The 27,455-nt window shown below is 48.1% G+C and overlaps 1 protein-coding gene across 1 annotated transcript in view; it reads right to left on the reverse strand.

The window, feature by feature from the left end:
• Nucleotides 1-6,483: 6,483 nt before the first annotated feature.
• The window catches only part of LOC132571674 (class I histocompatibility antigen, F10 alpha chain-like), a 31,980-nt gene continuing 11,008 nt past the window's right edge, over nucleotides 6,484-27,455 (reverse strand). Inside the window, exons 2-7 of the mRNA XM_060238465.1 lie at nucleotides 26,861-27,145; nucleotides 15,472-15,750; nucleotides 10,674-10,958; nucleotides 9,931-10,017; nucleotides 8,315-8,356; nucleotides 6,484-6,503 (exon numbers count right to left, since the gene is read on the reverse strand). Of these exons, the coding sequence (XP_060094448.1) occupies nucleotides 6,484-6,503; nucleotides 8,315-8,356; nucleotides 9,931-10,017; nucleotides 10,674-10,958; nucleotides 15,472-15,750; nucleotides 26,861-27,145 (998 nt within the window). The remainder of the gene's footprint in view (nucleotides 6,504-8,314; nucleotides 8,357-9,930; nucleotides 10,018-10,673; nucleotides 10,959-15,471; nucleotides 15,751-26,860; nucleotides 27,146-27,455) is intronic.

A 27,455-nucleotide genomic window follows, 5' to 3' on the forward strand; every position in this document is an offset into this window, starting at 1 on the left:
GCAGTCTTGAAGCAGCAGCTGGACAAATCCTTGTCAGGGATGCTCTAGGCTGATCCTGCATTGAGCAGGGAGTTGGACTAGATGGCCTCTATGGCCCCTTACAACTCTGTGACTCTGTGAATCATTCAAGGCACATGGTAACAAATAGTCCAGTGGTTGCTTCTAGGCCTGGCCCCAATGAGTCTTCCCTCAGAGGACAAAGCAGCCTTGGAGAGGGTCCATCCCTCTTCTAGCTTTTACTGATAGAAACCAAGGCTTGCAGGCTGACAGTACTGTTGCAGTTGAGTGGCACAACCCATAATAGCTTCTGAGATTTCAGAGGTCACCCAGTTCTTAAAGCTACAGGTGCTGCTGTTATCACATCTCTACAAATCTCTACAACAGATTTTGAGTCCAGAGGGACCTTCGAGACCAACAAACGTTTATTCAAGGTACATCAGGGGGTGTGGCCTAATATGCAAAGGAGTTCCTGCTACAAAAGAAGCCCTGATCCCCACCCAGCCAATATTAGAGGACAGGATATCTTTTTTTCTCCACTGCTGATAGTTCTGTCTCTACTCATTCAGGTGCTGCCCTCAGGGGTTCTGTCCCTACGGAAGAGCTTTCCAGAGGATGCAAAAGTTTTCCCGACGTGGTCATTTTGGCGAAGCCCTGAAAGGTCGGATTGTTTAGGAAGACTTTGGGAACGGAGGCAATTTTATGTACAAAACTGACATCGCATATTTTGATCTCAGAACACAGCCACCAAGGCAGAGAAAAGAAATCAGAAGTGGAACATTATAAAACCTGTTGTTAGCATCAGTTAAGACTATGGAAAACATGTATTAAAAAAATTAAAACACCAGGCGGGGAGGAAAGTTCAATAAAACAGTGCCCGCTTGTGGGGAGGATGGAATATTGTTGCAATACAAGTTATTTACATTCCAGCCATTATAGAGTTAACTGTTCATTTACCTGAAAGAGGAAATGATGTATTGGATCCTAAACCCAATTGCAAACCGAGTCTTCTAAGCCCCGGAAAACATGTAAACACAGCATTGGTCAGAAAGGACATTAGGTGTGAAAAGCTTTGATGTTGTATGCAAGCTGAATTGCTCTTTTTCCTGTTCTCAGCGTTTTTTGGGTAGTAGAAGCTAGACAAAGGGTTGTAAATAGCGTAGCCGTGTAGAGTCAGACATAGTTAGACTAGCTGGTAAGCTAAGTTGTATTTCTTTTTATCCCAAGTACCCTATCCTGATGTCTTCTAGCAAACTTTATTTCTTTTGGTAAGCTGAAGCCTCGACTCCAATTATTGCCACTCCACACCTCTGAATTTTCAAGTATCTCCAACAAATATAAATCAGCTAAAATAAAATAAAAATGAAATGCCAAAAGAAACTTTACAAAAAGTCCTCACCCGCCAGTAAAAGAACATAAGAACATAAGAGAAGCCATGTTAGATCAGGCCAATGGCCCATCCAGTCCAACACTCTGTGTCACACAGCGGCCAAAAAAAATTATATATATATACACACACACACATATACACACTGTGGCTAATAGCCACTGATGGACCTCTGCTCCATATTTTTATCTAACCCCCTCTTGAAGGTGGCTATGCTTGTGGCCGCCACCACCTCCTGTGGCAGTGAATTCCACATATTAATCACCTTTGGGTGAAGAAGTACTTCCTTTTATCCATTTTAACCTGTCTGCTCGGTAATGTCATCGAATGCCACGAGTTCTTGTATTGTGAGAAAGGGAGAAAAGTACTTCTTTCTCCACCCCATGCATTATCTTGTATATCTCTATCATGTAACCCCGCAGTCGACGTTTCTCCAAGGTAAAGAGTCCCAAGCGTTTCAACCTTTTTTCATAGGGAAAGTGTTCCAGCCCTTTAGTCATTCTAGTTGCTCTTTACTGGACTTTCTTCAATGCTATAATATCCTTTTTGCGGTGCGGCAACCAGAACAGCACACAGTACTCCAAATGAGACCGCACCATCGATTTATACAGGGGCATTATGATACTGGCTGATTTGTTTTCAATTCCCTTCCTAATAATTCCCAGCATGGCGTTGGCCTTTTTTATTGCAAACGCACACTGCCTTGACATTTTCAGTGAGTTATCTACCACAACCCCAAGATCTCTCTCTTGGTCAGTCTCTGCCAGTTCACACCCCATCAACTTGTATTTGTAGCTGGGATTCTTGGCCCCAATGTGCATTACTTTGCACTTGGCCACATTGAACCGCATCTGCCACGTTGACGCCCACTCACCCAGCCTCAACAGATCCCTTTGGAGTTCCTCACAATCCTCTCTGGTTCTCACCACCCTGAACAATTTAGTGTCATCGGCAAACTTGGCCACTTCACTGCTCACTCCCAACTCTAAATCATTTATGAACAAGTTAAAGAGCATGGGACCCAGTACCGAGCCCTGCGGCACCCCACTGCTTACCGTCCTCCACTGCGAAGACTGCCCATTTATACTCACTTTCTGCTTCCTATTCCTCAGCCAGTTTTTGATCCACAAGAGGACCTGTCCTTTTACTCCATGACTCTCAAGCTTTCTAAGGAGCCTTTGATGAGGAACTTTATCAAAAGCTTTCTGGAATTCAAGGTAAACAACATCTATTGGGTCTCCTTTGTCCACATGTTTGTTCACCCCCTCAAAGAAATGTAACAGGTTAGTGAGGCAAGATCTTCCCTTACAGAACCCATGCTGAGTCTTCCTCAATAACTCGTGTTCATCAATGTGCCTACTCATTCTGTCCTTGATAATGGTTTCTACCAACTTCCCCGGTATTGAAGTCAGACTGACTGGCCTGTAATTTCCCGGATCTCCTCTGGAACCTTTTTTAAAGATGGGGGTGACATTTGCTACCTTCCAGTCCTCAGGAACGGAGGCAGATTTCAATGAAAGATTACAGATTTTTGTTAGAAGATCCACAAGTTCAACTTTGAGTTCTTTCAGAACTCTCGGATGTATGCCATCCGGACCCGGTGACTTATTAGTTTTTAATTTGTCTATCAGTTGTAGGACCTCCTCTTTTGTCACCTCAATCTGACTCCGGTCTCAACCATCAAGACGGCCCCTTCCTGGGTTGCCACCTATCTGGGCTCCATTGGCACCCAAAGGAGGACCTCTGAAGATGACCAGAGTGAGTGAACAGCTAGGTTTGTATTTTGCAGTGCCTCATTACATTTTGATTTTTGTGCTTCTTACGTGTTTCTTGGTACCCACTTTTTTTTTTGAAAAGCTGCTCTCAGCCCTTTTGGATGGATAAGGAAGACAGAACAAACAAACTCACCTTTCCCCCTAAAGTTCTTGCAACCTCTTTACTGTCTGACTGGAGACTTTTCTACCATACTTGCAAGTTGCAAGCCACCTTGAGTCCCAGGTGGACTAGAAATGAAACAATAAGAATCCCTTAGTGTGATGCGCCCTTTCCTTATTTGAATTCTTCCTTAACTGACTTCTAGCCCTCCGTCTCCCACAAGCAGGCTCAGAGAAGTTACAATCACACGATAAATAGGAAAGGAAAGGTCCCCTGTGTAAGCACCAGTCATTTCTGACTCTGGGGTGATGTCACTTTCACGTTTTCATGGCAGACTTTTTACGGGGTGGTTTGCCATTGCCTTCCCCAGTCATCTACACTTTCCCTCCAGCAAGCTGGTACTAATTTTACCGACTTTGGAAGGATGGAAGGCTGTGTCGACCTGGAGCCGGCTACTTGAATCCAGCTTCCACCGGAATCGAACTCAGGTCATGAGAAGAGAGTTCAGACCACAGTACTGCAATACTGCTGCTTTACCACTCTGCGCTACGGGGCCACTATGATATGATAAATAACATAATCCTATATTTAAAAATAATAAGGGTTTTTTCATTTATTTCTTTTTATGAATAAAATAACATTATATAAAAAGTAAGTGGTTTAAAAGACAGACACAGTTCATAAAAGAACACAATCAAACCGTAAGAAAAAATATAGTTATTAAGCCCCAGTAACATCAGTTGGTGTGTCAACAATGACAATCAGTGGCCCCATTTTCACACTCCATCTCCATCTGCTGTCCCACAGGCTCCCCACATGTGTGCAGTTGGAGGGCAACTGATACCGGGGGCCTGGCAGATGGAAGAAAATACAGACTGAACCCAGCAAAGACAAGCAACGCGAGGCAAGGAAGCAGGAAACACGGACAACTAAGCAACACACACAAATGCAATGCAGAGGAGACCAATATAAATAGATATCCACCACCTCAAACATAGGCCTTTGGATGGCCTCGGAGTCAGCAAATCCTAAATATTCTCAGGAACCTGCACATATCGGGAGCTCCCTGGCTAATGAAGAAGACATTGAATTTATATCTTGCCTTTCAGTCTGAATCTCAGAGCGGCTCACAATCTCCTTTCCCTTCCTCCCCCACAACAGACACTCTGTGAGGTGGGTGGGGCTGAGAGAGCTCTCACAGAGAAGCTGCCCTTTCACGGACACCTCTGCGAGAGCTATGGCTGACCCAAGGCCATTCCAGCAGCTGCGAGTGGAGGAGGAGTGGGGAATCAAACCCGGTTCTCCCAGATAAGAGTCTGCACACTTAACCACTACACCAGAGACAGACTTTAGGAAGGGCATTCACAAGCTCTTTATTTCAACAACCCATATCTTTACAGAGGGGGGAAATTTACATCTATAATGTTCAAGACAAAATGCAGAGAGGGGAGAACACAACTCATGAAGCTGCCTTCTACGGAATCAGACTCTCCATCCATCACTGTCAGTCTTGTCTACTCAGACCGGCAGCAGCTCTCCAGGGTCTCAGGTAAAGAGGTCTTTCCCATCACCTCCTGCCTGCTCCTTTTAACTGGAGGTTCTGGGGATAGAACCTGGGACCTTCTGCATGCCCAGCAGCTGGGCTACCACTGAGCCCCTTCCCTGCGACAATGAGAAGACTTGGAAGTTCATCACCAGCAGTACCCCCCCCCCCCCCCCGCTCATCTCATCAGATGTGGAAATGGAGCCTGGACGGTGGTCTTGGCAGGACTCAGAGGTGGCTCCTGAGAGACGAGAGCACTGTTGTCCCCACAAGACTCTGGGTGCAAAATCCGCTGTTCTTGGTAGCCCCCCCCTCCAGCTGCCATCCTCCTCTTCAGATCCTCAGCGTGGTCTCTTCCACCTCACTAAACGGACTTTTCGTTCCTTAGGCAGACATTCCGATCGTCACTTTCTGCTGCTCTCACATCCAGCCTGAACGCTAAGACTTGCAGGACATCACAGCAGCTCAACCACACATATTACAATTCACAGCCATATATTACTTTCAACTGTCCTTGTTTTGCATCTGTCCTTACTTTGCATTATGCCTGAGTATGCCAATAAAAGGTATGGCGATAATGTCTTCCTTTCAAATTAGAAGGAGCCAGTGCATTGGAGGAGGAAAGGATGCAGCAAGCCCTAAACCCCAGGCAGGGTCAAAATCACTACAGATTATAGGCCACATTAAATACAGGCTGTGAATGAATTTATCTTTTTAAAAAAGATCGGCACTTTGGTAAATTTCATTTATTTGCAACAAAGAAATAAAGAACAGTTGCAAATATTTCAGTTCATAAGAACATAAGAAAAGCCATGTTGGATCAGGTCAGTGGCCCATCCAGTCCAACACTCAGTGTCACCCAGTGCCCCCTCCCCCCAAAAAACCCAGATGCCTTCTGGGGCCAGAACTCCATTAGTCCTCACTGTTGCCCCCCCAAGAAGACAAAGTATCACTGCCCCTGACCCAGTGCTCCATCTATACCAAACGGCTAAGAGCCACTAATGGACTCTATTCTAGATGTTTCTCTAATCCCCTCTTGAAGCTGTCTGTGCTTGTAGTTGTCACCACTTCCTGAGGCAGTGAATTCCACATGGTAATTACTCTTTGGGTGAAGTACGGCCTCTACTGTTTATTAATTTTATCGAGTGCTCACAAGTTCTTTTGCAAGAAAGGGAGAAAAGTCCTTTCTCTACTTTCCCCATCCCATACATAATCTTGCAAACCTCTATCATGTCACCCCTCAGTCGACGTTTCTCCAAACTGAAGAGCCCCAAGGGTTTTAACCTTTCTTCATAGGGGAAGCGTTCCATCCCCTTAATCATTTTGGCTGCTCTTTTCCAATGCGATAATGTCTTTTTTGAAGTGCTGTACACAGTACCCCGAATGAGGCTGCATCCTCGATTTATGCAGGGGCATTACGATACTGGCTGACTTGTTTTCAGTTCCCAGTTCATTTTCCATTAATACGAACAGCTCAAGTATCAGAGCAAAAATGAAAACTACCCAAATCCATTAGGGAAAAAATATCCCTCAAAATGCAAGCAATGGAGACGGAGACCAGAAGCTACCACCAGACTGGTGATTAGGTGGCACAACAAACCAGAGTGGAAGGCGGCTGAAACCCTTTGTGTGGGATAGCGGATCCCCAGAATCTCTCAAGTAGATCCTCTTTGTTCTCTTCTCATATTTCAGTTAGAGGAACTAAAAAAGAAACAAAAGGAAAGCCTTAAGCGAAACCACCACAGAACTACCAGCATGTACCAAAACCAGAGAGCTGGCGGGGGGGAGACACAAAGGCCATCAAAGCTCAGGCTTTGTGAAGGCGGGGGCCCTCTCAACCATGCCCCCAATTACAGATCGGGCCACAAAAAGACTGCAAGGTGCCCTGCTGAGGGAGCCACAGTGCAAAGGCCTCCAACCGGCCACTCAGGCAAGGGAGTCGAGCCACAGACTTCAGGAGAAGACAGGAAATCAAGTGGGGCTCTAACCCCGGGGCGAAACCCCTTCCCCAAGAGGGCTGTCAGGAAGAACCTGAGCAAAGTCAGAGAGGAAGGAGACCCTCCACAAGGTTACAGCACTACGAAATGGAGTGACCCAAGAAAGGGCAGAAGTGGTTCTTATGGGAAACTGACCCCTCATCCCCACAGCTGATAGCAGCAGCTGTAATGTCCTGCTCAGCTAATGCTCGAAGCCTGGCCTTTAGCAGTGGTCCCCAACCTTTTTGGACCCACGGACTGGCCCCATGGCTGGCCGGCCCACCACGGCCCCAAGGCCAGCAGGGTGGGGGCACTGAATTCGGCCCCCCACGGCACCACTAAGCCTCACTGCCCCGCCCCCCTCCGTTTTTACAATATTAAGGCTGGGGAAGGGGCCGTGAACCGCCTTCCAGGCTCTGTAAAGGCCGACCCCCCCCCATCACCTGATTGGTGAGGAAACCGCGGTAGCAGTGGCCAGCGGCCTCTGAAAAAGCCACGTTGCCCTTGCCTCCTTCCCAAGCGCTCCCCTCCCCCGAGCATCCCCTCCCTCCCCAGCCAATGAGAACAGAGAGATGCAATCCCATGTGTCCGGGACTGCTGTCATTCACCCACAGGCAGCAACTGTCTGCGCTTCCAGCTGGGAAGGAGGCAAGGGCAGCGCAGCTTTTTCAGCAGCTGCTGGCTGCCGCAGTTTCACGTGGTTTCCCCGCCAATCAGGTGATCGGTGGGGAGGAGGGTTGGCTTTTACAGAGCACAGAAAGCGCTTCACGGCCCCTTCCCCAGCCTTAATAGTGTAAAAACAGAGGGAGGAGGAAGAGGAGGGGCCACGGGGGGGGGTGCAGTGAGGCTGTGTGGGGCCACGAGGGGGGGGGGGGACGAGGCTGACTGGCCCGGTTAAGGATAGGCTATGGCACGGTACCGGTCTGGGAGTTGAGGACCCCTGCCCTAGAGGGTTGAATACAAGTGGCTGTAAGATCAGTTTGCACAGGGTCTGATTTCAGGGGGGGAATTAGGTAGGGTCAGACCCTGGCTTACCAGTTTTGCCAATTGCAGTCTGCTTGATCTTAACATTCAGAGCAGTCAGGGTTTTTTTTTAAACAAAAACATGAAAAATCCAGCTAACCATATATGAGGTCATGAAGGAGCTTTAATGGCTGGATATTTTGGCTGGGGAGAAACGCTGCAGAGAATAAAGAAGACACTGAAGTAGACCCAGACTATGAAATTGGGAGGGGGCGGGTAACACAGTAGAGTTCCTGCTCCCTGACTTTTCATTTAAAGGACCACACCTGAGGACTGTTTTCACTGATAGTGTTTTGCTGTTCAGCTTCATTCGAAAGTGTTTGGAGCGTTTTGTGGCCGGCCCTCTGGGTGTTCTGCTTGGACCGTGGGTGTGTCTCTGTGACTTTGAAGGCACCTGGCTGGAGACAGGCTGAGATGCTCCCTTCTTCCCCCACTCCACAGAACGGGGGGTTGTGCTTGCACCTCAAGTGTTGTGTTTACGGAACACCCCAAAGAGAAAGGGACCTCACTCACCTGGTGTTCCATTGTAACCACCCTCCGGCCGACTACGTCTTTCTGCAGAAAGAGAACCAGGGAACATCAGAGCTGGAGGAGAACCCGGAGACCACCCAGCCCCACCCTCTGCAGTGAAGCCATCCTCTGGGGCTCTCAACACCCACCATGCCCCCAGCAGATGCTCCTCCGGTCTCCTTTTAAGCTACTTCCAAGGACGACCCCTAGGCTACGTTGGGTAAATAAGGTACAGAGGCAAGAGCTGTTTTGTCAAAATAGAGTCTGTTAGGAACAAGGAAAACGGGATGGTTCTAAGAAAATAACAAACTCCTAAAACTACATATTTATTCTACCGAATACGTTGATAAATAAAGCAAGTAACTGGAAGGAAAAACAACTAGGGCAAGGCAGGCCAGTAACCCTTTTTCTAGAATCTTATCGGGAAGCAAATGAACTCATTAGCCAACCCAAACACTGCTAAATTTAAAACCGTCCAATCAGTTTCTCAAACACACAGGATTGGCCCTGAGCCAGGTTGTACTTTCAGGTCAGGTCTCTGCTACAATCAAAACATATATGCTAACCCTATAATGACTGAAATTTAGATCCTGCCATATCCCTTATCCCAACAGGAATGGCTGTCGCTGAGCCCACCCCCAAGTATTGGAGCAGAAGGAGTCACGGAAGACGGGAGGGGAGCAGGCAGGCCTGGGTTCCAGGAGTCTTGGCTCTGAAGAAAAAGTGCTCTTTAATATGAGAAAAGCCTTTACGCAAGAGGCCTCCCACTGAGGTCAGCAGGGCTCAACTAACTCCCAGTGGGCTTAAGCTCTGAGTGCAAATCCAGCCAGGAGACAAGACGCCCCCGCTTGCCCCCCACCACCCAGGAGTGTGGATTCTGCAGGGTCACCAGGAGAGGGTTATTTCACTCTTATGTGTAGAGCCAGCCTGCCTGCCTCTAGTGCACGGCGGAGGGGACTAGAAAACCTTCAGGATAGAGGACGGCCCAAGGCAGGGCTGTGGGAGACCAGATGCTCACACCCCCTTCTCTTCCCATGTACTTCAGGCACTGAGAAGACCCCTGCCTGGGGGAAAGTACTGCAACCAGAGTTCCCTCTAAGCTGAGTTAGGGTGAGCCAGCTCACCGTTTTTAGCTCCCAGCTCATACATTTTTGTCTGAGCTTGGGAAAAACAGCCCCAGAACATACTAATTGATGCAGCAGCTCACAACTTCAATGTCAGCAGCTCCCAAAGTAGAATTTCTGCTCACAAGACTCCACGGCTGAGAGGGAGGTCTGACTGTGAGGTCCCCCACCCATGATATGTTGGGTCAGAGGTTTTGGGGGCTGGTTTCTTGTCCTGTCCTATCTGCTTAGTGACTTTTATGGTAAGCTGCCCGGGGTCCTGCCTTGCAAGAGAAAGGAAGGCTAGAAGGATTTTAAACTAAATTAACGAACAGATACTTCCTAGTCCATGTTCCAAATAACATGATGAGGGGAGGGTCCGCAGGCACCCCCAGGGGTGGGAGAAGCGTCTGCCACTGCCAGAGGCCCCCTCCCAGCCCCACAATCTTCAGCCACAAGAATCTCCCACCGACACACACACACACTGCCCAAGCAAGGCTCCCCCTGTGCACTTACTCCGGTAGAGGGCGACTCCAGCCCCCAGCGCAAGGGCAGCGAGGGTGACCCCGACAAGGACTCCCACAACGAGCCCCCAGCTGGATCCTGAGGATGGAAGGGAGGAGGAAAGATCATCCTTACTCAGCCTGGTTGTTCCCTCCAAGGCCTCAGGCAGAGATGTCCCAGCCAAAGCATCTCAGGTTGCTGGAGGCCACAGGAACTGCACTGAGGAATCCTGTGTGCTCCGACACCCTCCACAGAGTTCCCTCCTTCACTCCTCTGCCAGAGCCCCCTAGACACTCTTCCTCTTCTCCTTTAACACAGGGGTACAAGCAGCTGGTCAGGACCTCCCCAAGCAAGCCCAGAGTCCTCCAGGCAGATGCTGCTCTAAACTGTGACACTCCTAAAAAGACGAAGAGTCGGTTTTATATCCTGTCCACTACCCAAAGGGGTCTCCGAGCAGCTTACAAACACCTTCCCTTCCTCTCCCCACAACAGACAACCTGCTGTGAGGGAGGTGGGGCTGAAAGAGCTTGTGACTGACCCCAGGTCACCCAGCTGGCTGCATGTGGAGGAGCAGGGAATCAAAACTGGTTCTCCAGATTAGAGCCCACACTCTTAACCACTATGCCAGACTTTCTGCAGATGGTGTCTTTTCTGGGAGTCCCTCCTTCTTTCCTAGGCAAAAATCTGCCTCCCACACTCTGCCGGCCTCCCATCCCCCAAGAGTACCACCCTCTTCTGCTCCCCCAGCCTCTCACCTGGCTCCTCCCAGGCCAAGTCCAGGGGCTCCGGCAGGCTGTCGTGCCCCACCCGGCACCGGTAGCGGTCCCTCTCCTTGGGGTCCACCTCGATGCTGAGCCAGGTGTGGTAGGTCCCGTCCAAGTTGGGGACGACACCCCCCGTCAGGGTCTCCGGCCTCCGGTCCTCCCCGTCCTTCATCCAGGTGACCTCAATCTCCTTGGGGTAGAAGCCGTAGAGCTGGCAGAAGAGGGTCTCCTGGCCATCGTGGCCCTTCTTGCATGTCACCCTTGTCATTGGGGCCTCTGTGGAAAGGGCAACGTCATCCTGTGTTAACACCCTGCATCTTCCAAGATTACAGATTGGCCTTGAAGGGACCCCATGTGGTCATACATACCCACCCCAGATTGGATGCACCCAGCCTGCAGCATCTCCAAGAGATGAAGTAATCCACAGAAGTGGGTTCTCCAGCCTATACTTGGAAATTAGATTGTGGTTCTGAAACTGGCCTTGGGAGTCCCTTCACAGATCTGGGGTGAATAGCTTTCCATAACCCACATTTCAGGACTTTCCCCCTAAATGATCCTTAGTATTCATTTTAGAGGATCAAGCAAGAAACACACACAAAGACTTTGCAGAGGAACCACACCAGGCCATCTCAGGGCTACTAACCAGCCCGGTCAGCTTCAAGGAGCCAGAAAAAAAGATGTGGCCAGAGATTTTCCTGCTTTCTGCAAGACACAGTGGCCTCTGCACATGCTCTAAGACTCTCAGCCCTTCTTACACGGATATTTTAGAGCTGTCTGCCTGAATAAAAAGGGCACTCTGCTAAAGCCCCAGACACCTTTATCCTCAACTGTCATAATTTTTAACATCAGAAACAGTTTTGCATAACTTCTCAGGGGTAGCAGGAAGGACCCTCTAGATTCTTCTTCTCTCCATCCCCTCTTGGGGAGATCCCCCCACCCCTGATGTGATGTACGTAATAATGAAGAGCACTTTAAAGACACCACCAGGTCTGTAAATTTTAATACAATTGATTTTATAGATGTGTGTTTTTACTGTTGTACATTGCCCTGAGCCTGGCACGAGCTGGGATAGGGCAATTAATCAAATGCAATTAATAATAATAATAATAATAATAATTTTTACACGCAGAGAACCCCTGCCCCAAAACACACACAACAAATTGACCTTCAAATTACAGATCAACTCGGTATCCTCCGGCCAGATCCTAGAAATCACACAACACTGCTGCTGTGGGTCAAATGCAAGGATCCTCCTGTTTTTTGCATGCAGACCTCCACAAAGTACTGCCAGGTTAAAAAATATACACCCCCCCCCACAGTCTACACCTAGAATATCATGGATCCAGTGCTTCATAGTGCAAATGCCACACAGTGCAAAAACAAAGATCTAAAGCTGCACGGATCCTCATGGTTTTTTCAAGGAATCTTCTGAAGTATTCTTCATAACCACAAATTAACTCCATACCAACTGAGTTCGGGGGGGGGGGGGGGAGAGAAAGCAGATCCAGTGCTTTGTGGCCCTGTCACAACACAAACTCTCCTGTCCAAGGCACAAATCCTCCTGGATCATCACAATTTTTACACAAAGTCCCACAAAACTTGTTGCCAGAATCCACACCACATCCATGTCCACAGAGTGCAGAGGAACAGACACAGACCCAGTACTTCTGCCAAAACCACATGGCACAACAACATGGATTCAGGTCGCGGATCCTCCTGACTTCACTCGAACATTAAATACAAAGAATTACTTTAAGGGAACTTTTATGCTCCATTGCCAGAGGATCTTTTAAAATTTGCAGAAAGAGGAATTATTCTAGCAGGTGGCTTCAATAGTGAAGGCAATAATTAACAAGGGGGATGGAGAGGTTGATCGAGACCTCAGATACTCCTACCTTGCCTTTTCTTTTTTGCATGTGGAAAAGGCTTTTGATGGGGTGTTACTGTTAGTTAAAAGTTGATGCACAGTTGCACACTCTGAGGAGTTTGATAGCCATGGACAGGAGTTATTGAATCTGCATTCCCTGGATGTGTGTCCTTCAAAGTTTAAGAAAACTTTTCATACAACCTAATCCCTTCGTTGCACAGAACGTTTGGAATAGCTTATAACCAACCTGCCTTGACACTAACGTGTTTCTATGCCGTAGTGTGTGTGTATACAATAATTTGACCACTGAGGAAGGCCTTGAAATCCGAAATGTGTTTGATCCCATTTAAATGTGGTTCAAAGTTGTCAGCCTAGAGATATTGAATTGTTGGTCCTTATTGTTTCATGGCTCTTGACCTACAACTGTTGAATTATATCATGATATACTGGTTGAGGATTTCTTCCTTCAAATATGCGCTACTTCAACAGCAGAATGTGCCTATGTTTTTAAACATGAACTTTAGTTTAATAAATACATAGATTTTGTTTAATTTACTTCTTATGATTTTCTCTCACCCAACCTTTGTTTATTCACTTTGTTGTTTCTTAAGGCTGGGTTTGTTTTTGACAGTGTGGAACATAAATATTTACTGTAATGCTTAGACAAATTTGGTTTTGGAAAGAACTTTAAAGAATGGACAAAAATAATTTCTGAGGAAAAGATTCTTACATTAGCCTCTTTGCTGAGAACAGAGTAATTTTTCTAACAGATCTGGGAAACTTGGCTGCCAATTTAGAAATTCTTACAAAGGATTACAGCAAAATGGCTGGCTATAAAGACTAAAGCAATGCTTTTTATTATGGATTTAGACAGGTTTTCTTCTCAGAACTGGATTAGGAAAATCAAAATTACAAAAAAGTTACATACTTAGGAATTTAAAAGAAAAAAACAAGGAAAACTTACTGGGCAATAATTTTAAAGCAACAATTGCAGAAATAAACACACTTGCCCTTTGGAAGACTTATCAATTCTAGATCCAGGCGGGCAGCCGTGGTGTTACAAAAGCTCACACTTGGAATAAAACTCGGTTGGGCTTAAAGGTGCCACTGGACTCCCAACTTTGCTTTACCAATTCTAGGTCAGACAAATGCAGTAAAGATGATGCTGATATAAAAATAATTATATAACCTTAAACTTATGAATGATGGTAAATGAGTTTATACTAAAGGTAAAGGTAGTCTGTGCAAGCACCAGTCGTTTCCGACTCTGGGGTGATGTTGCTTTCACGTTTTCATGGCAGACTTTTTATGGGGTGGTTTGCCACTGCATTCCCCAGTCCTCTACACTTTCCCCCCAGCAAGCTGGGGGCTCATTTTACCAACCTCAGAAGTTTGGAAGGCTGAGTCAACCTTCAGCTGGCTACCTGAACCCAGCTTTTGCCGGGATCGAACTAAAGTCATGAGCAGAGAGCTTGGACTGCAGTACTGCAGAATTACCACTCAGCGCCACGGGGCTCTTAAATGAGTTTATAGGGGACAGTAAAAAACCTAAACTGGCCAGTAGTACAAAGTAAAAGCAAAGAAGGTGAACTGGGACAGCAAAAAGGATGACCTGGGGTCAAAATTCTTCAGAAATAGTCACTGAGTGGTATTATGTTAAGGTGCCATAGAAGACTTTTCTGTGGGCACACAAAAATAAAAGTGTATAATCATGACAATTGGATTTTAACAGGTTATGAGTATTTGGGATAGTGATAAGTAAAACACCTCTCTTTAATTGCATCTGCAGTGAGCGATCTTGATAAATATCAACATATTAAATGTGACTCATTAGTAAATTGGAAATCTTATGGCATTGATACGTATATGACATTAATTAAAAGGAGTCCTACCTTGGACTTTCAGGAGAGGGAAGAAACTAAGCAATGGCAATATAAAAGGGTTTCATTTCTTATAACTAAAGAGTTTCTTGAATAAAAGTATACAGGAAGGCTTAGGAATAAGAAAATTAACAAAAGGTAGAGAACTGATCCAGGTCAAAAACAGGAGTGACTGTTTTCTAAAACTGGTAAAATTCTACATAAAGGGGGTAGCAACTCAAAGCAATCATTTCCATCTAAATGGGGAACTATTTGAGATGAAATTCCAGAGGAAAAATTGAAATTTGTTTTTCCATAGCTTATCCTCCATTTTTTTTTTCAAACTTTGAGAAAATTTAATAAACATGACACAGAAAGGGGACTTGAGACCACAGAAAACATTTGTCGGTGCTGCATGCGACGAAAGTTGCAGATGTGGTGGACATGCAGAAAAAATACTGGCTATCAGTTGTTGTCATGAGGAAGTGTGGCTGAAGTATGCATTTTCCCCGTTCCTCTGAGGTCGTCTTGTTAACCCTCTACTCATTTCTGAAAGGAGTCCTAACCATGACCTTTCGTAGGATCACAGCCGCTAGAGTCACCTTTGCAAGAGATGAGGAGTCAGCTCATCTTCTCGAGGGACCAGTTTGGCAAAAGGAGCAGGGAGGCTGCAGCGGGATGTGGGGAGGCTCCGCTTCGATTCCCAAGGACGCCGCGGGGGGAAATGGCTGTTGTGGGGAGGCCCCCCGCTCCCCCCTCCAGGCCCCGGGCAGGAGAAGTCAGGCAGGGAGGAAGGAAACGAGTCATTCAGATGAAGCAGCAGCAAGGGGAGGCAGGGGCACGTTCGCCCTCTCTGCCCCCTCCAAGAAAGGCTTCTCCACGCGCCCTTTCGGGGGGTGGGGCCAGTGGGGGGGGGGAGGCTGTGCCCTTCTGCCAGGGAGGGGCTCCGGAGGGCTCAGCCAGCGGTGGGGGGCGCAGAAGCGGGGAGGGGGCGGGGAACTCAACCAGGGAAGCTCTTTGTCTATGAAGTGACCCCCCCTCCCCCCCCCGGGGCTGCTCTCACCTGTCCGCAGGAGGCTCTCCTTGCCATAGCCCAGGTACCTTCCCAGCCACTCCACGCATTCCTCCTCCAGGTAGGCGTTGGCGTGCTGGGCTGCATGAGTCTTGCCCTCCCACCTCCGCTTGATCTCCTGGGCCTGGGGGACGCGGGCCGTCCAGGTGAGGGTGTGCCTGTCCAGGGCGAGGAAGTCCTCCCCGTCGTAGGCATCCTGGACATGCCCCCCGATGAGCCGCCCGTCCGGCCCCACCTCGCAGCCGTACATCACCTGCCAGGTGTGGAGCCCTGCAAGAGACACACAACGGCGGGGGGGGGGGGGTTTGAGGTCTTTGGGCCTTTCTCTCCCCCCCCCCCCCTTGAAGGGCGGGAGGAGGCCACAGAGCGCCCACGCCTCCTGGCAGGCGGGGTCTCCCGGCTTTCCCAGGGGCCGCCCCCGTCCCAGGAACCCTCCTCCCGAGGAGAACAAACAGTGGCGATTTCTGGACCGGGGGTGGGTGCTGCTATCCTAAGAAAGAATAGGGGAGGGGGGAGTCATTAGCTCTTAGGGGGGTCAACGGTCGCTCTCCAGATTCTTGCCTACAACTCCCATCAGCCCCAGCAAGCATGGCTGATGGGAGTTGTAGGCAAAAACATCTGAAGTTACCCTCGGCCAGCCCTGCATGGATTCTTGTATAATCGGGGAGGGGATCTTTCTCTCCCAGATTCCCCAAGGATGCTTTTCTCTCCCACATTTCAACATGATGCAAACTCCAGGACGACCCTTGGAAATGCCCCTATTTGTGGGTGGGAATAGCGTGGGGGGGGGGGTGGAGGGAGGATTCCTGCCCTGCCCAATATCGAAAGGGAAGCCCTCTCGGCCCTCAGGGGAGATCATGGCTGCACGAAAATCCTCCTCAGTCCAAACAGTTACTTAGCATTACAAATGCTAAACCCACTTTCACCAAGTATGGCAACATATCCAAAGTATTCCAATGTATTTCTCTTTTAGGATAGTGTATCAGAATAATGTTTTTGTTCTGACAGACTCAAACAAGGGATATTGGCTGTTTAGCTCATTACATATACTAAACCCATCTCCCACTAAATTTTAATGTGTTTTTTCCTAACGGCAAACTGGAATGATGTATATATTTATGTTGCATGTTAAAAGGTAAAAGAGTTGGACAGGAAAAACTTCTGGGAAAGAAATGCCTTCTTTTTGACCCAGGTTTATTAACAAAAGAATAATTAACAGGCAGTCTCACATTCTGACATGTTACTGTTTTATGGTTTCCCACTCTAATGCAACCCAGATCAAAGGTTTTTTGAATTTGTTAATTTTACTATTCTGCTATTGGCTTTTAACTTTGTACCACTCCGCATTCCAAACCCCACCAGCTATATGTGGCTCTGCTTCCTGTACCTCATTCCCGGTCTGAAGAAGTATGCAAGCACACGAAAGCTTACCTTTTGAACAAAACGAAGTTGGTCTTAAAGGTGCAATCGACTCCTATTTTGTTCTGCTCAGTCCAGACAGTCAATCCCCACCCCCCACCCTCTGGCTTGAAGGGGAGGGAGAAAAGCTGCAGGGAAGAGTGCTCTGTGGGGCCAGCCAGTGGGGCTGCCTTCCCTGCTTCAGAAGGGGGGGGGCTCTCCTGCAGGAACTGGGGCCCAGGCCTGGATCAATTTCTGGGGGGGGGGGGTGCAGTGGCATGCAGAATCTTGCTGTAGGGTCAGAGTCCAAGAGAAAGGAATAATCTGAACAGCCATGAAAATCAAAACTAAAGGGGTCGGGGAAATGAGCAACCCCTCTCAGTTTAAATAATTTTATGTCTCCAAATCCAAATGTATGTGTGTGTGGGGGGGGAATGATAGAAACATCAAAATATGGAGCCAGACTATAATCCCACAGCCACAACTGGGTTAGAGACTTGAAAACCCACAGGGAAAAAAACCATTTTTTTAAAGCTTTTCCAGAATTTCTCATTGAAAAAATTGAGCAACCACTGCAAAGAACACTGGTGAAATATTTTCTCCTTTAAAATGAAAAAATGCTTCTGAGGGGAAAACCTCATTTTAAATGGGAAAAATCTAGAAATAATCATACATTATGAAACCATTTAGTCTTTTTAGTATTATGAAGTTGAGCTGAATTTCCCTCCTATTGTGACTTTATTATTATAGAGTCTGCATCCAAAGAATGCACTTTCTTCTGTTTCCTGACAGAACTTTTCTCCCTTCAACTTTCCCCCTCCCCTCAGAGATAACAAAATTAAAGATCCACAGGCTGCAGTTGCATCTGATGCAGCAGGTTCCAACCGTTCCTCAAGTACAGACTGGCCATTTTCTTACAGAAAAGGTATTTATTCAGAGCATTAAGTTCCATAGACTTGTGCCAAATAGGCAATGGCCAGCCACCCCTGCTCAGCTTTTGCCTTGGAAACGCCACAGGCTGGAGCTGCTAAGAGTCAGCTGTCACTGGGTGGCACATTCACATTACATGTCAACAGAGTCATAAAAGATGCATTCCATGTAGCTAAATTGATAAAAGACGCTTAGGTGTAACAGCAAAGTAAGTATTGCGTCTACTTCAGTTTCCCCCGGAGGGGAGTGGGGGGGGGGACAAAGGACCTTTTTGTGTGCTTTAAGAATTTCTAAATGTTCAATCCTTTGTGCTAGGCATAGAAGGGAGTTTCTTATATAGATAGTTGTTCTTGGAAATTGGAATACCATAGCTCTAATTTTATTAATAGACAGTGGAGCTGCCAAACCATAACACTTTGGGGAAGATGTTTATTTCTAAAATTAACTGTATTCCATACTCCTTTCCATTCTCTTTGTATTTTGATTTCAAAGTGACTTATTAAATCAAATTTGGAAAGTTGATGGCAGGGTACACGAGGGTCGGTAGCCGGTCAAGTGTCACAGTTCTAGCCTAAGAAAGGGGCAGACAATTTTCTAGTCCGTTACTTTTCTGCAGAATTTTCACGTATTTCTAAAGACCAATTCTTGTGTAAAATTAATAGTGGTGTCTGGATGCCCCTGCCAACACATTAGGCAAGCCAGGCATTTACAAAATGTGGTTTTGGTGTGGTTGTGCCCAAGAATTGTGGAAGTCCACACAGATGTTTTAAAAACCATCCAAAAACTTACAAATGCACCTGTGTGGGTCAGGAGGTCAAATAAAAAACAGGGCTGAAATTCTTATTCTTCTGTCTCTTCTCACATGGCGGACAGAACCCCCCTTCTGATATGGACCCCACAAGTCCTGTCACTGATGAGGGCTCCAAGCTGACCTCTGTGGACCGAAGTCCAAACTGAGGAGAGGTCAGCCAGGCCCAGAGCACTTCATGTGCAGCTCTCAGGTGCACTAAAATTCGCCTGTCACAAGTTTGCAGAGCTTTTGAGAGTTATTTTCTTCCACTGAGGAAAGGAAAGTACTTGTATTTGACTTTAAATTTTATCAAAGATTATCCCGATCAAAGTATTTTTCATGAAAAAATTTCAGTTTCTTTAAATTTCTTTAAAATCACACTTGATACATTTCTTCCTTACAATATAGGAGATTGTCAGCCGCTCTGAGTCTGATTCAGAGAGAAGGGCGGGGTATAAATCTGCAATTCTTCTTCTTCCCCAAATCAAATATTGCAGCTCAAGAGGACACAAAATTAACACTAAACACCAGTTAAATCTTCAGAACTATACAGAAGTCCAGACCAATGCCATATGGTAAATCAGATCAGGTTCTATTGAGGGCGCTGGAAATTTTCCCAATTCATATTTTCCCAGGAAACCCACGTTCTCCTGCATGTTAATAGTGCATTTGCAAGTAGAAACAGTTTCTGGAACAGCAAAACTTATTCTGAATAAGGGTAGCAAAACAAGTGCTTTAAAGGTGTTCCCTTTATGAATTATGGCAAGAAATGAATGTGACTCCACATTCCACTAGATGGGCTGTTTTTCTTTCTTTCTTCTTACTGAAAGTGGGCCTGGCTGCATTTGACCTGTGCCCACCTGCTGAGCATTCATTCCCCACAGGATGCTCACAAAAGGCCTCACAATCATGGCCAGAAACTTCTGCTCTCTCCCCCCACCCTTGTTTCCTTCCGACATCCCACCTGTTGAAGATTCCTGGCAAACTCCACCGCTTGTGCTATTTGGTGTCCCGGGGGCTGGTCATAAAAGGCATCACGTGGTTTTTGTTCTTGGCTTTTACAACAAACCAACATGGCTTCCTGTAGCCAATGTAACATGCATTTCGATATTTTATTTTACATTTTTGTAAAAAATCAAACTTTTTTAAAAAAGTGCCATCAGTCCTCTTATTGCTGGAGAAGGGGATGAGAACACACCTGAAGGGCTAGGCAAGCAGAGGAGGTGAGTCCAGGTGGGCCTAACTGCAGGTGAGTCCAGGTGGGCCCACCCAGAGTCCCCCCCCCCTTCCCTCAGCCCTGCCAAGATGCTGGTGGCTCAGTCAAGCCAGGTGGGGAGAGCAGCTGCCCTTGGTGACATCTGCCTTTGGAGCATCCCCACCTTCCTCCTGCCTGGTCCCCTCACCCTCTGGCCCCCCCCAAATGTGGGAGGGGGAATCTGAGTGCCTGTGTCGCTGCCAGACTCCCCCCTTGCTTGGCCAGGGTGGATCAGAAAGCTAAAAAAGCTATTTCACCCAACTTTAATTCTTTGGCAGTTGTGTGCACAAACATACTTTAGAGGAAGACGTCTTTGCCCAGCATGGGGATTACTAGAAATAGGACTTTAATTCAGCCCAATCTCCCCTGGAGGTTGGGGGGAGAGGAGGGCTCCATGTTTGAGCAAACATAGATTTTTGCTTAATGGATTTCACTAATTTATTCTGAATTTTTTCCAAGTAGGGGGGATGTATTCTGTGAAGACCGTTAACTGTGTCCCAAACCAGAATTTGTGGTTCCGGCTAAAATGTCAAGATCGGTTTTGCCCACTGGCTCATAAAACACCACCTTGGTGCTCACAGTTATGTTAAAGATGAATTTACAGAGCTTTCTGTTGGATTTTTAAACAAAGGAACAGTGCACAAGGAAGTGCCAGTGATTCTGATTTTTGAAGGAAAACATGCAATATGTGGCTCTGCCAGTGGTTAAGATGAAATCAATATGATTCATATCTTGTGTTTTCAAGGTGTCTGGTATGAAAAGTGAAGGTCCCATTTAGGAAAAGTGATCCTATGCTGCCACCTAGTGGTGGAAGGTGCATTACTCATGAAGAATGTGGAAAGGCAGTTTATTGTCAGGAACCAGACAGGGAAAGAAATATCTGGTCTGTTTTTACAAGAGCTGCACTGGCTGCTGGTTTGTTTCTGAGTCCAATTCATGGTGCTGCTTATGACCCTTCAAGCTTTTTGTAGCCCACATATCTGCAGAAAGGTCTTTTCCTCCCAAATATTCCCATGCACCAATTATGCTCCTCAGGCTGCGCCACCACTAAAGGTTGCCCGCCTGGCATCAACGCTCACAGCCTGGGCCTCTCCTCCATTATAACACTGGGTGAAAGGGGGTGATGGACGTGCCAGCTTTAGAAATTTTCAAGAGATACCCCTGAAACCACATTTTCAATTGTCATTTGTTAGCTGCTTTGAGGCATGAGGAATAGAAGGGATATGTTTTAATAAATCGGGAATAATTTCTTTTGTAGATGCTTCTGTGCTGCCAATGCCATTACAGACTTGCAGCTGACCCAAGATCCGTGTCCTAAGAGGTGTGTGGCAGTTGATGCCACCGATGAAGGGGATTCCCTCAGAAGGTAACTCTCCAATGGATGAAGGTCCAAACATCACTATCATTTTTATTTTGGAGAGCAAACGCCCAGAAAGTGGACAAAGGGAGCTTGGACTCTGCAAATCTCATCCCCCCCAAAATCTACTTGATCTCTGAGGGGCTCCCAGACTCCAATCCAGCTGCCCAGAGAACAGAGCCAGAAAGCAGACACCTTCCAGCCCTTGTCCTGAAGGGGGTTCCAGAAAGCCCAAACCTGCTTCCAGGTTGCCTAGAAACAGTTCCCTGCGTAAGAGAGACTGCCCGAGAACTGTGGGGCAAACACCATTATGCCACGGGGTGGGGGGTCCCTACCTGGAATCCCACCCCCAAGACAAAAGTCATTTCCTCTTCATGTGGTGAGAAAGCAGAAAGGCTCTGAGGCAGAGGCGACTGAGCAAATGTGAATAAGGACAATGTTTGATGCAGCACAGCCCATCATCCTTGAGGGAGGGCAGGGTGGTGAAGTGGTCAGAGGGAGGAACAGGATCTGGAAGAGCCAGGTTGGAACCCGCCCCCCTACCAGGGAAGCTCACCAGGTGACCTTGGGCCAGCCACACACTCTTGGCTTAGTCTGCCTCCCAGGGTTGCTGGGTGGATAAAATGGAGACAAGAAGAATGAGGCAAGCCAAAAGTGAACCCACCAATACAGAAGAAGCATCTTTCTGTCAGGCTCTTTGGAGACACCGGAGGATGTTACAGGGATTCAATTTTTGTCCTTTTCAGAGGGAAGAAGACGGTCAACAAGTTGTTTCTGTGCCTCTGCCCCTCCCCAATGAGATGGGCACCAGCCAACTATGCCTCTGCTCAAGGTGAACGTGCCTTCTGGGGCCCACTGGCCCTTGGGATCCTGCCTGGCTCTCCGGGGGGCCTTTCCAAGCAGGGCCTCTTGGATTTCACCCCCTTTGGGGAGCCTGACAAAAGGAGCTCTTCCCTCCTGCCTCAGGTGCTGGCTGCACAGCCCTGCTTCTTCTCTGGTTCCTTTTCTCTGGCAAGAGCCCTTCCTTCTAGAGTGATGGGAACCCTCCTCCACAGGGACCTCAGGAGCACCATACTGACGGGGGGGGGGGAGGCAGGGACTGCCATTCTTCCCCTGCCTCCTAGTCATCATCTGCTCCTCCAGGGCACCAAACCAGCTACTCACAGGGCCCTTCTTCTGCCGTCTCCATCTGGGCTCTGCTGCCAGCCCAGGGGGGGGGGCTCCTCACAGCTCATGGGGGGAGGGGCTCACTGCCACTGCTCATGGGAGCAACCAGGCTGCCCTCCCCTCAGCCAGGCCAGAGCCGATTCCGGAGTCCCAGCCAGCAGCCTCCCCTCTTGCACCCCCCCCCAACCCTATCTTCCCTCCAGCTCCCCCGAAGTGTGGGGGTGTGGGCAGGGGTAACTTCCCCAAAGAGGCTGGTCTCCCTTCTCCTCATTCCCTCCTGAAGCCAAGGCAGGGGACTCCCTGTGTGTGTTTTTGGGCCACAGTCTGCTTCCAAAGAAGAAATGCTCTAGGATCTGATGTAGGGAGGAAACCCCTGCAACCCAGAGACTGGGAGGGAAACCATGAGGGGGTCACAGAACCCCCCATAACCCCCCGCTCTTCCAGCCACAGATACAAAAAGCCCTGTGAGTCTCTGCTTGGCCACTGAAGGGGCTGCGCTTGCATCTTCAGCAAAAAAATGTTGTCACAAGCTGGGTCCGTCTTGCAAGAAGTGAGATGGAGACCACCAGTGTTTGTAGAGAAAAAGGAAAGCTGAAGCTCAGTATGAGCTTAGGCTGGCCAAAGATGCTGAAAACAACAAAAAAGGGTTCTTTTCTTATGTTCAGAGTAAGAAAAAGAGCAGACATGGTAGGCCCATTGCGAGGGCAAGAAAGTGAAATTGTAACAGGAAATGAAGAGAGGGCGGAACTGCTCAATTCCTATTTTTCCTCAGTCTTCTCTTCTGAGGGAAACGATGCTCAGCATGGCAAAAACAAAACATATAAGGAGGGTATAAAGTTCCAACCTAGGATCAGCATAGGGGTAGTACATAAATATCTAGTTTCTTTAAATGAAACGAAGTCCTCAGGGCCAGATGAATTGCATCCAAGGGTTCTAAAAGAGCTTGCGGATGTAATTTCTGAGCCTCTGGCTATTGTTTTTGAGAATTCTTGGAGAACAGGAGAGGTGCTGGAAGATTAGAGGCGGGTGAATGCTGTCCCCATCTTTAAGAAGGGGAAAAAAGACGATCTAGGTAACTACCGACCTGTCAGCTTGAAGTCTATACCTGGAAAAGTTTTAGAACAAATCATCAAACAGTCGGTCCTGGAACATTTAGAAAGAATGGATGTGATTACTAAGAGGCAGCATGGGTTTCTCAAGAACAAGTCATGTCAGACTAACCTGATCTCTTTTTTTGAGAAAGTGACCACCTTGCTGGATCAGGGGAATGCTCTAGACATCGTTTATCTGGATTTCAGTAAGGCTTTTTAATAAAGTTCCACATACTATCCTTGTTGACAAGTTGGTAAAATGTGGTTTGGATCCTGTTACCGTTAGGTGGATCTGTCAGTGGTTGACAGACTGCACCCAAAGAGTGCTTGTGAATGGTTCCTCATCCTCTTGGAGAGGAGTGACAAGTCGAGTGCCTCAAGGATCTGTCCTGGACCTGTTTTGTTCAACATCTTTATCAATAATTTGGATGAGGGAATATAGGGAATGCTTATTAAATTTGCAGATGATATCAAATTGGGAAGGGTTGTAAACATAAAAGACGACAGAAACAGGATACAGGATGACCTTGACAGGCTGGAAAACTGGGCTAAAACCAATAAAAGAATTGGGCCAAAATCCCTGGGCCAAAAGAAACCAAACTAAAAACTACCAGAGAACAGGCGTTCTCTACGAAGGCCCCCCAATGGTGGAATCAACTGCCGGAAGAGGTACAGGCCCTGTGGGACTTTAACCAATTCCGTAGGGCCTGCAAAACTGTCCTCTTCCAGCTAGCTTTTTAAGACGTAACCCTGATAACAACAATAACACCGAGCCATCTTATACACAATTTGATTATATTACAATGTTATACTGTTTTATTGGTTTGGCTGTTTAAATTATTAATTATATTATATATTGTTTTATTGTATCATGGTTTTACCATGTCTTGTTAGCCGCCCTGAGCCTGCCTTGGCGGGGAGGGCGGGATATAAATAAAAGTTGTTTATTATTATTATTATTATTATTATTATTATTATTATTATTATTATTAAAAATGAATTTTAACAGGGAAAAATGCAAAGATCTGCATTTAGGTAGGAAAAATCCAATGCATGGTTATAGGCTGGGGGAGACTTGTCTTAGCAGTAGTGTGTGCGAAAAGGATCTAGGGGTCTTAGTGGACCATACGCTGAACATGAGTCAACAGTGTGATGCGGTGGCTAAAAAGGCAAATGCAGTTTTGGGCTGTATCCACAGAAGTATAGTGTCCAGATCACGTGAGGTGATGGTATCACTTTACTCTGCTCTGGTAAGACCTCACCTGGAGTACTGTGTTCAGTTTTAGGCACCACATTTTAAGAAGGATATTGACAAGCTGGGTCCAGATGGTAAGGAGTCTGGAGACCTATGAGGAAAGGTTGAAGGAGCTGGGGATTTTAAAGAAGATGAAGAAGATAGAAGATATTGGATTTATATCCCACCCTGCACTCCGAAGAGTCTCAGAGCGGCTCACAATCTCCTTTCCCTTCCTCCCCCACAACAGACACCCTGTGAGGTGGGTGGGGCTGAGAGGGCTCACACAGCAGCTGCCCTTTCAAGGACAACCTCTGCCAGAGCTATGGCTGACCCAAGGCCATGCTAGCAGGTGCAAGTGGAGGAGTGGGGAATCAAACCCGGTTCTCCCAGATAAGAGTCCGCACACTTAACCACTACACCAAACTGGCTCTCCAGTTTAGCCTGGAGGGGAGGCGGCTGAGAGGTGATATGATCACCATCTTGAAGTACTTGAAGGGCTGTCACATAGAGGATGGTGTGGAATTGTTTTCTGTGGCCCTGGAAGGTAGGACCAGAACCAGTGGGCTGAAATTAAATCAAAAGAGTTTCCGGGTCAACATTAGGAAGAACTTCCTGATGGTTAGAGCGGTTCCTCAGTGGAACAGGCTTCCTCGGGAGGTGGTGGGCTCTCCTTCCTTGGAGGTTTTTTTAACAGAGGCTAGATGGCCCTCTGACAGCAAAGAGGATCCTGTGAATTTAGGGGGAGGTATTTGTGAGTTTCCTGCATTGTGCAGGGGGTTGGACTAGTTGACCCTAGAGGTCCCTTCCAACTCTAGCTCTCCTTCCTTGGAGGTTTTTAACAGATGCTAGATGGCCACCTGACAGCAATGACCCTAGAGGTCCCTTCCAACTCTATGATTCTATGGAGGGAAGAAGATTCTCTGGGCAGAGAAAACTCCAGAGGGAACAAAGCCCTGTCATGACGGGGGTGGGGGGAAGCATCATACAGGTTGTCCTTACTTTAAAAGGGGGAGAGACCGAAGAGAAGGGCTCCTGGCCCCTCACAGCAACAGCCCCGCGGAGAGGTCTTGCGGGGGAGCTCTCATCAGTGTCCCAGGGCTTGGCTGGAGGACACAAGGTCCAGCACCCCTCCTGCACTGAGTGGGGTGGGACCGGTGGATGCTGGGGGGGAGAGAGAAATGGCCTTGTGGGGGTCAGAAGGTGGGCACTCTGAGGTCTGGGAGGCAGGCAGGCAGGGCCCAAGAGCAATATGGGGAGGGGGGCTGAGGTGGGCCTGAACCCCCAAAAGCAGCCCCTCCCTCTGCTGCTCCTTCTGTGTTCCCCCGATGCCTGAAACCTGACCCTAGGGGGAGGGCACATGATCCAGCTCAAGAAGAGATGCAGCCCCCTAGGAAACGGGAGGGGGGGAGAGAGTCATAGGAGGAAACAGTGTAGGGTGGGCAGATGAAGTGGGAGGGGGGAGAACTGGCCCCACTATTGCCCCAATTCTGGTATTGCCTTCTCTCATAGTAGAGGGGTGAGGTCAGGCTTCTCAGGGGGGGAGGGATGGACTGCTGTCTGCTGGATCTGATTCCCCTGCAGAATTTGCTTTTCTTCCATCTGGAACTGGATGTTGTCACCAGCCCCTCCTCCCATGGTGGGGGCTGCTACCAAAGGGGGGGGTCACCTTTGATTCAAACCCCCAATAGTGGTGAGGCAGGGCCCTCTTTCACCCCTAGAGGTGGGGGGGGGGCTGTCACCTTAAGGGGGGGACATGAATTTCTGAAGTAAAAAGGAGCTTCTCTCCAAAGAGAACCCGCCCCCCACATACACACATATAAAGTCTTCCTTTCTTCCACCAGGCAGCAGCTCCTCCATGGCCTATAAGAGAAATAGGGGAGGGGGTTGCCCTACCCACTTTCTTTCATCCCTCCTATCCTGTGGGAGATGACCCTGTCCCCACCCCACCACAGTGGTGCCCTCCAGGGTGACCGACCAATGTGCCTTTCATCTCCCCCTCTGGGGCCAAGGGGAGGCGCAGTTGCCCACTTCCGTCCCTGAGTATCTGCTCCAACTGGGGAGGGGGGCTTCTCCCCCTCCTTTCCCCTCCCTCCCGAGGTGTAGCCCCTCCTCTTGCCCTGGGGAGGGGGATGCTGTGGCTGGCCCCTCCCCTTACCTGTGCTGTTCTTCTGGTGGAAGCGATCCCGCAGCGTCACCAGGGCCACCCGGAACACAGCCTCATTGCCCTGTGCAATCTGGGTCTGAGTTTCCCAGTACTGGGGATCCTCCTTCCCGACCTTCTCCATCCAGGGGACTTGAGGCACATGTCTCCTCGTGATGCTGTCATACTTGGTGAAGGGCTGCTCGTCCACGTAGCCCACTGAGATGAACTGCGGCAGCCCCTGGCCAGCCTCAGACAGGGCCGTGTAAAAGTAGCGCATGGAATGGGAGGAGGAGGAGCCTGGGGGTGGAAAAAAGGGGGGGCAGAGTTAAGGGGACTGCCAGTGAGGAAGGGCCCCCGCAGACCCCCACCCCTGCTCAGAGACCCAGGCCAAGCAATAGCGTGGGGGGGAAATGAAAGAGGAGAGAGAAACAGAATGAGGCAAGGGGCTCTGAAGAACCAGAAAGAGGATCTGAGAGCCTGAAGAGGGACAAGAGAGGAAAGAGGGGGGGAGAGAACAAAGGACCAGATGCAGCCTAGGGTTGCCAACTTCCAGAGGGAACCTGGACATCTCCCAGAAACACCATTTCTATCCAGACTTCAGAGATAT

The sequence above is a fragment of the Heteronotia binoei genome, chromosome 5 (genome assembly GCF_032191835.1).
Source record: "Heteronotia binoei isolate CCM8104 ecotype False Entrance Well chromosome 5, APGP_CSIRO_Hbin_v1, whole genome shotgun sequence".
Taxonomy (NCBI): Eukaryota; Metazoa; Chordata; class Lepidosauria; order Squamata; family Gekkonidae; genus Heteronotia; species Heteronotia binoei.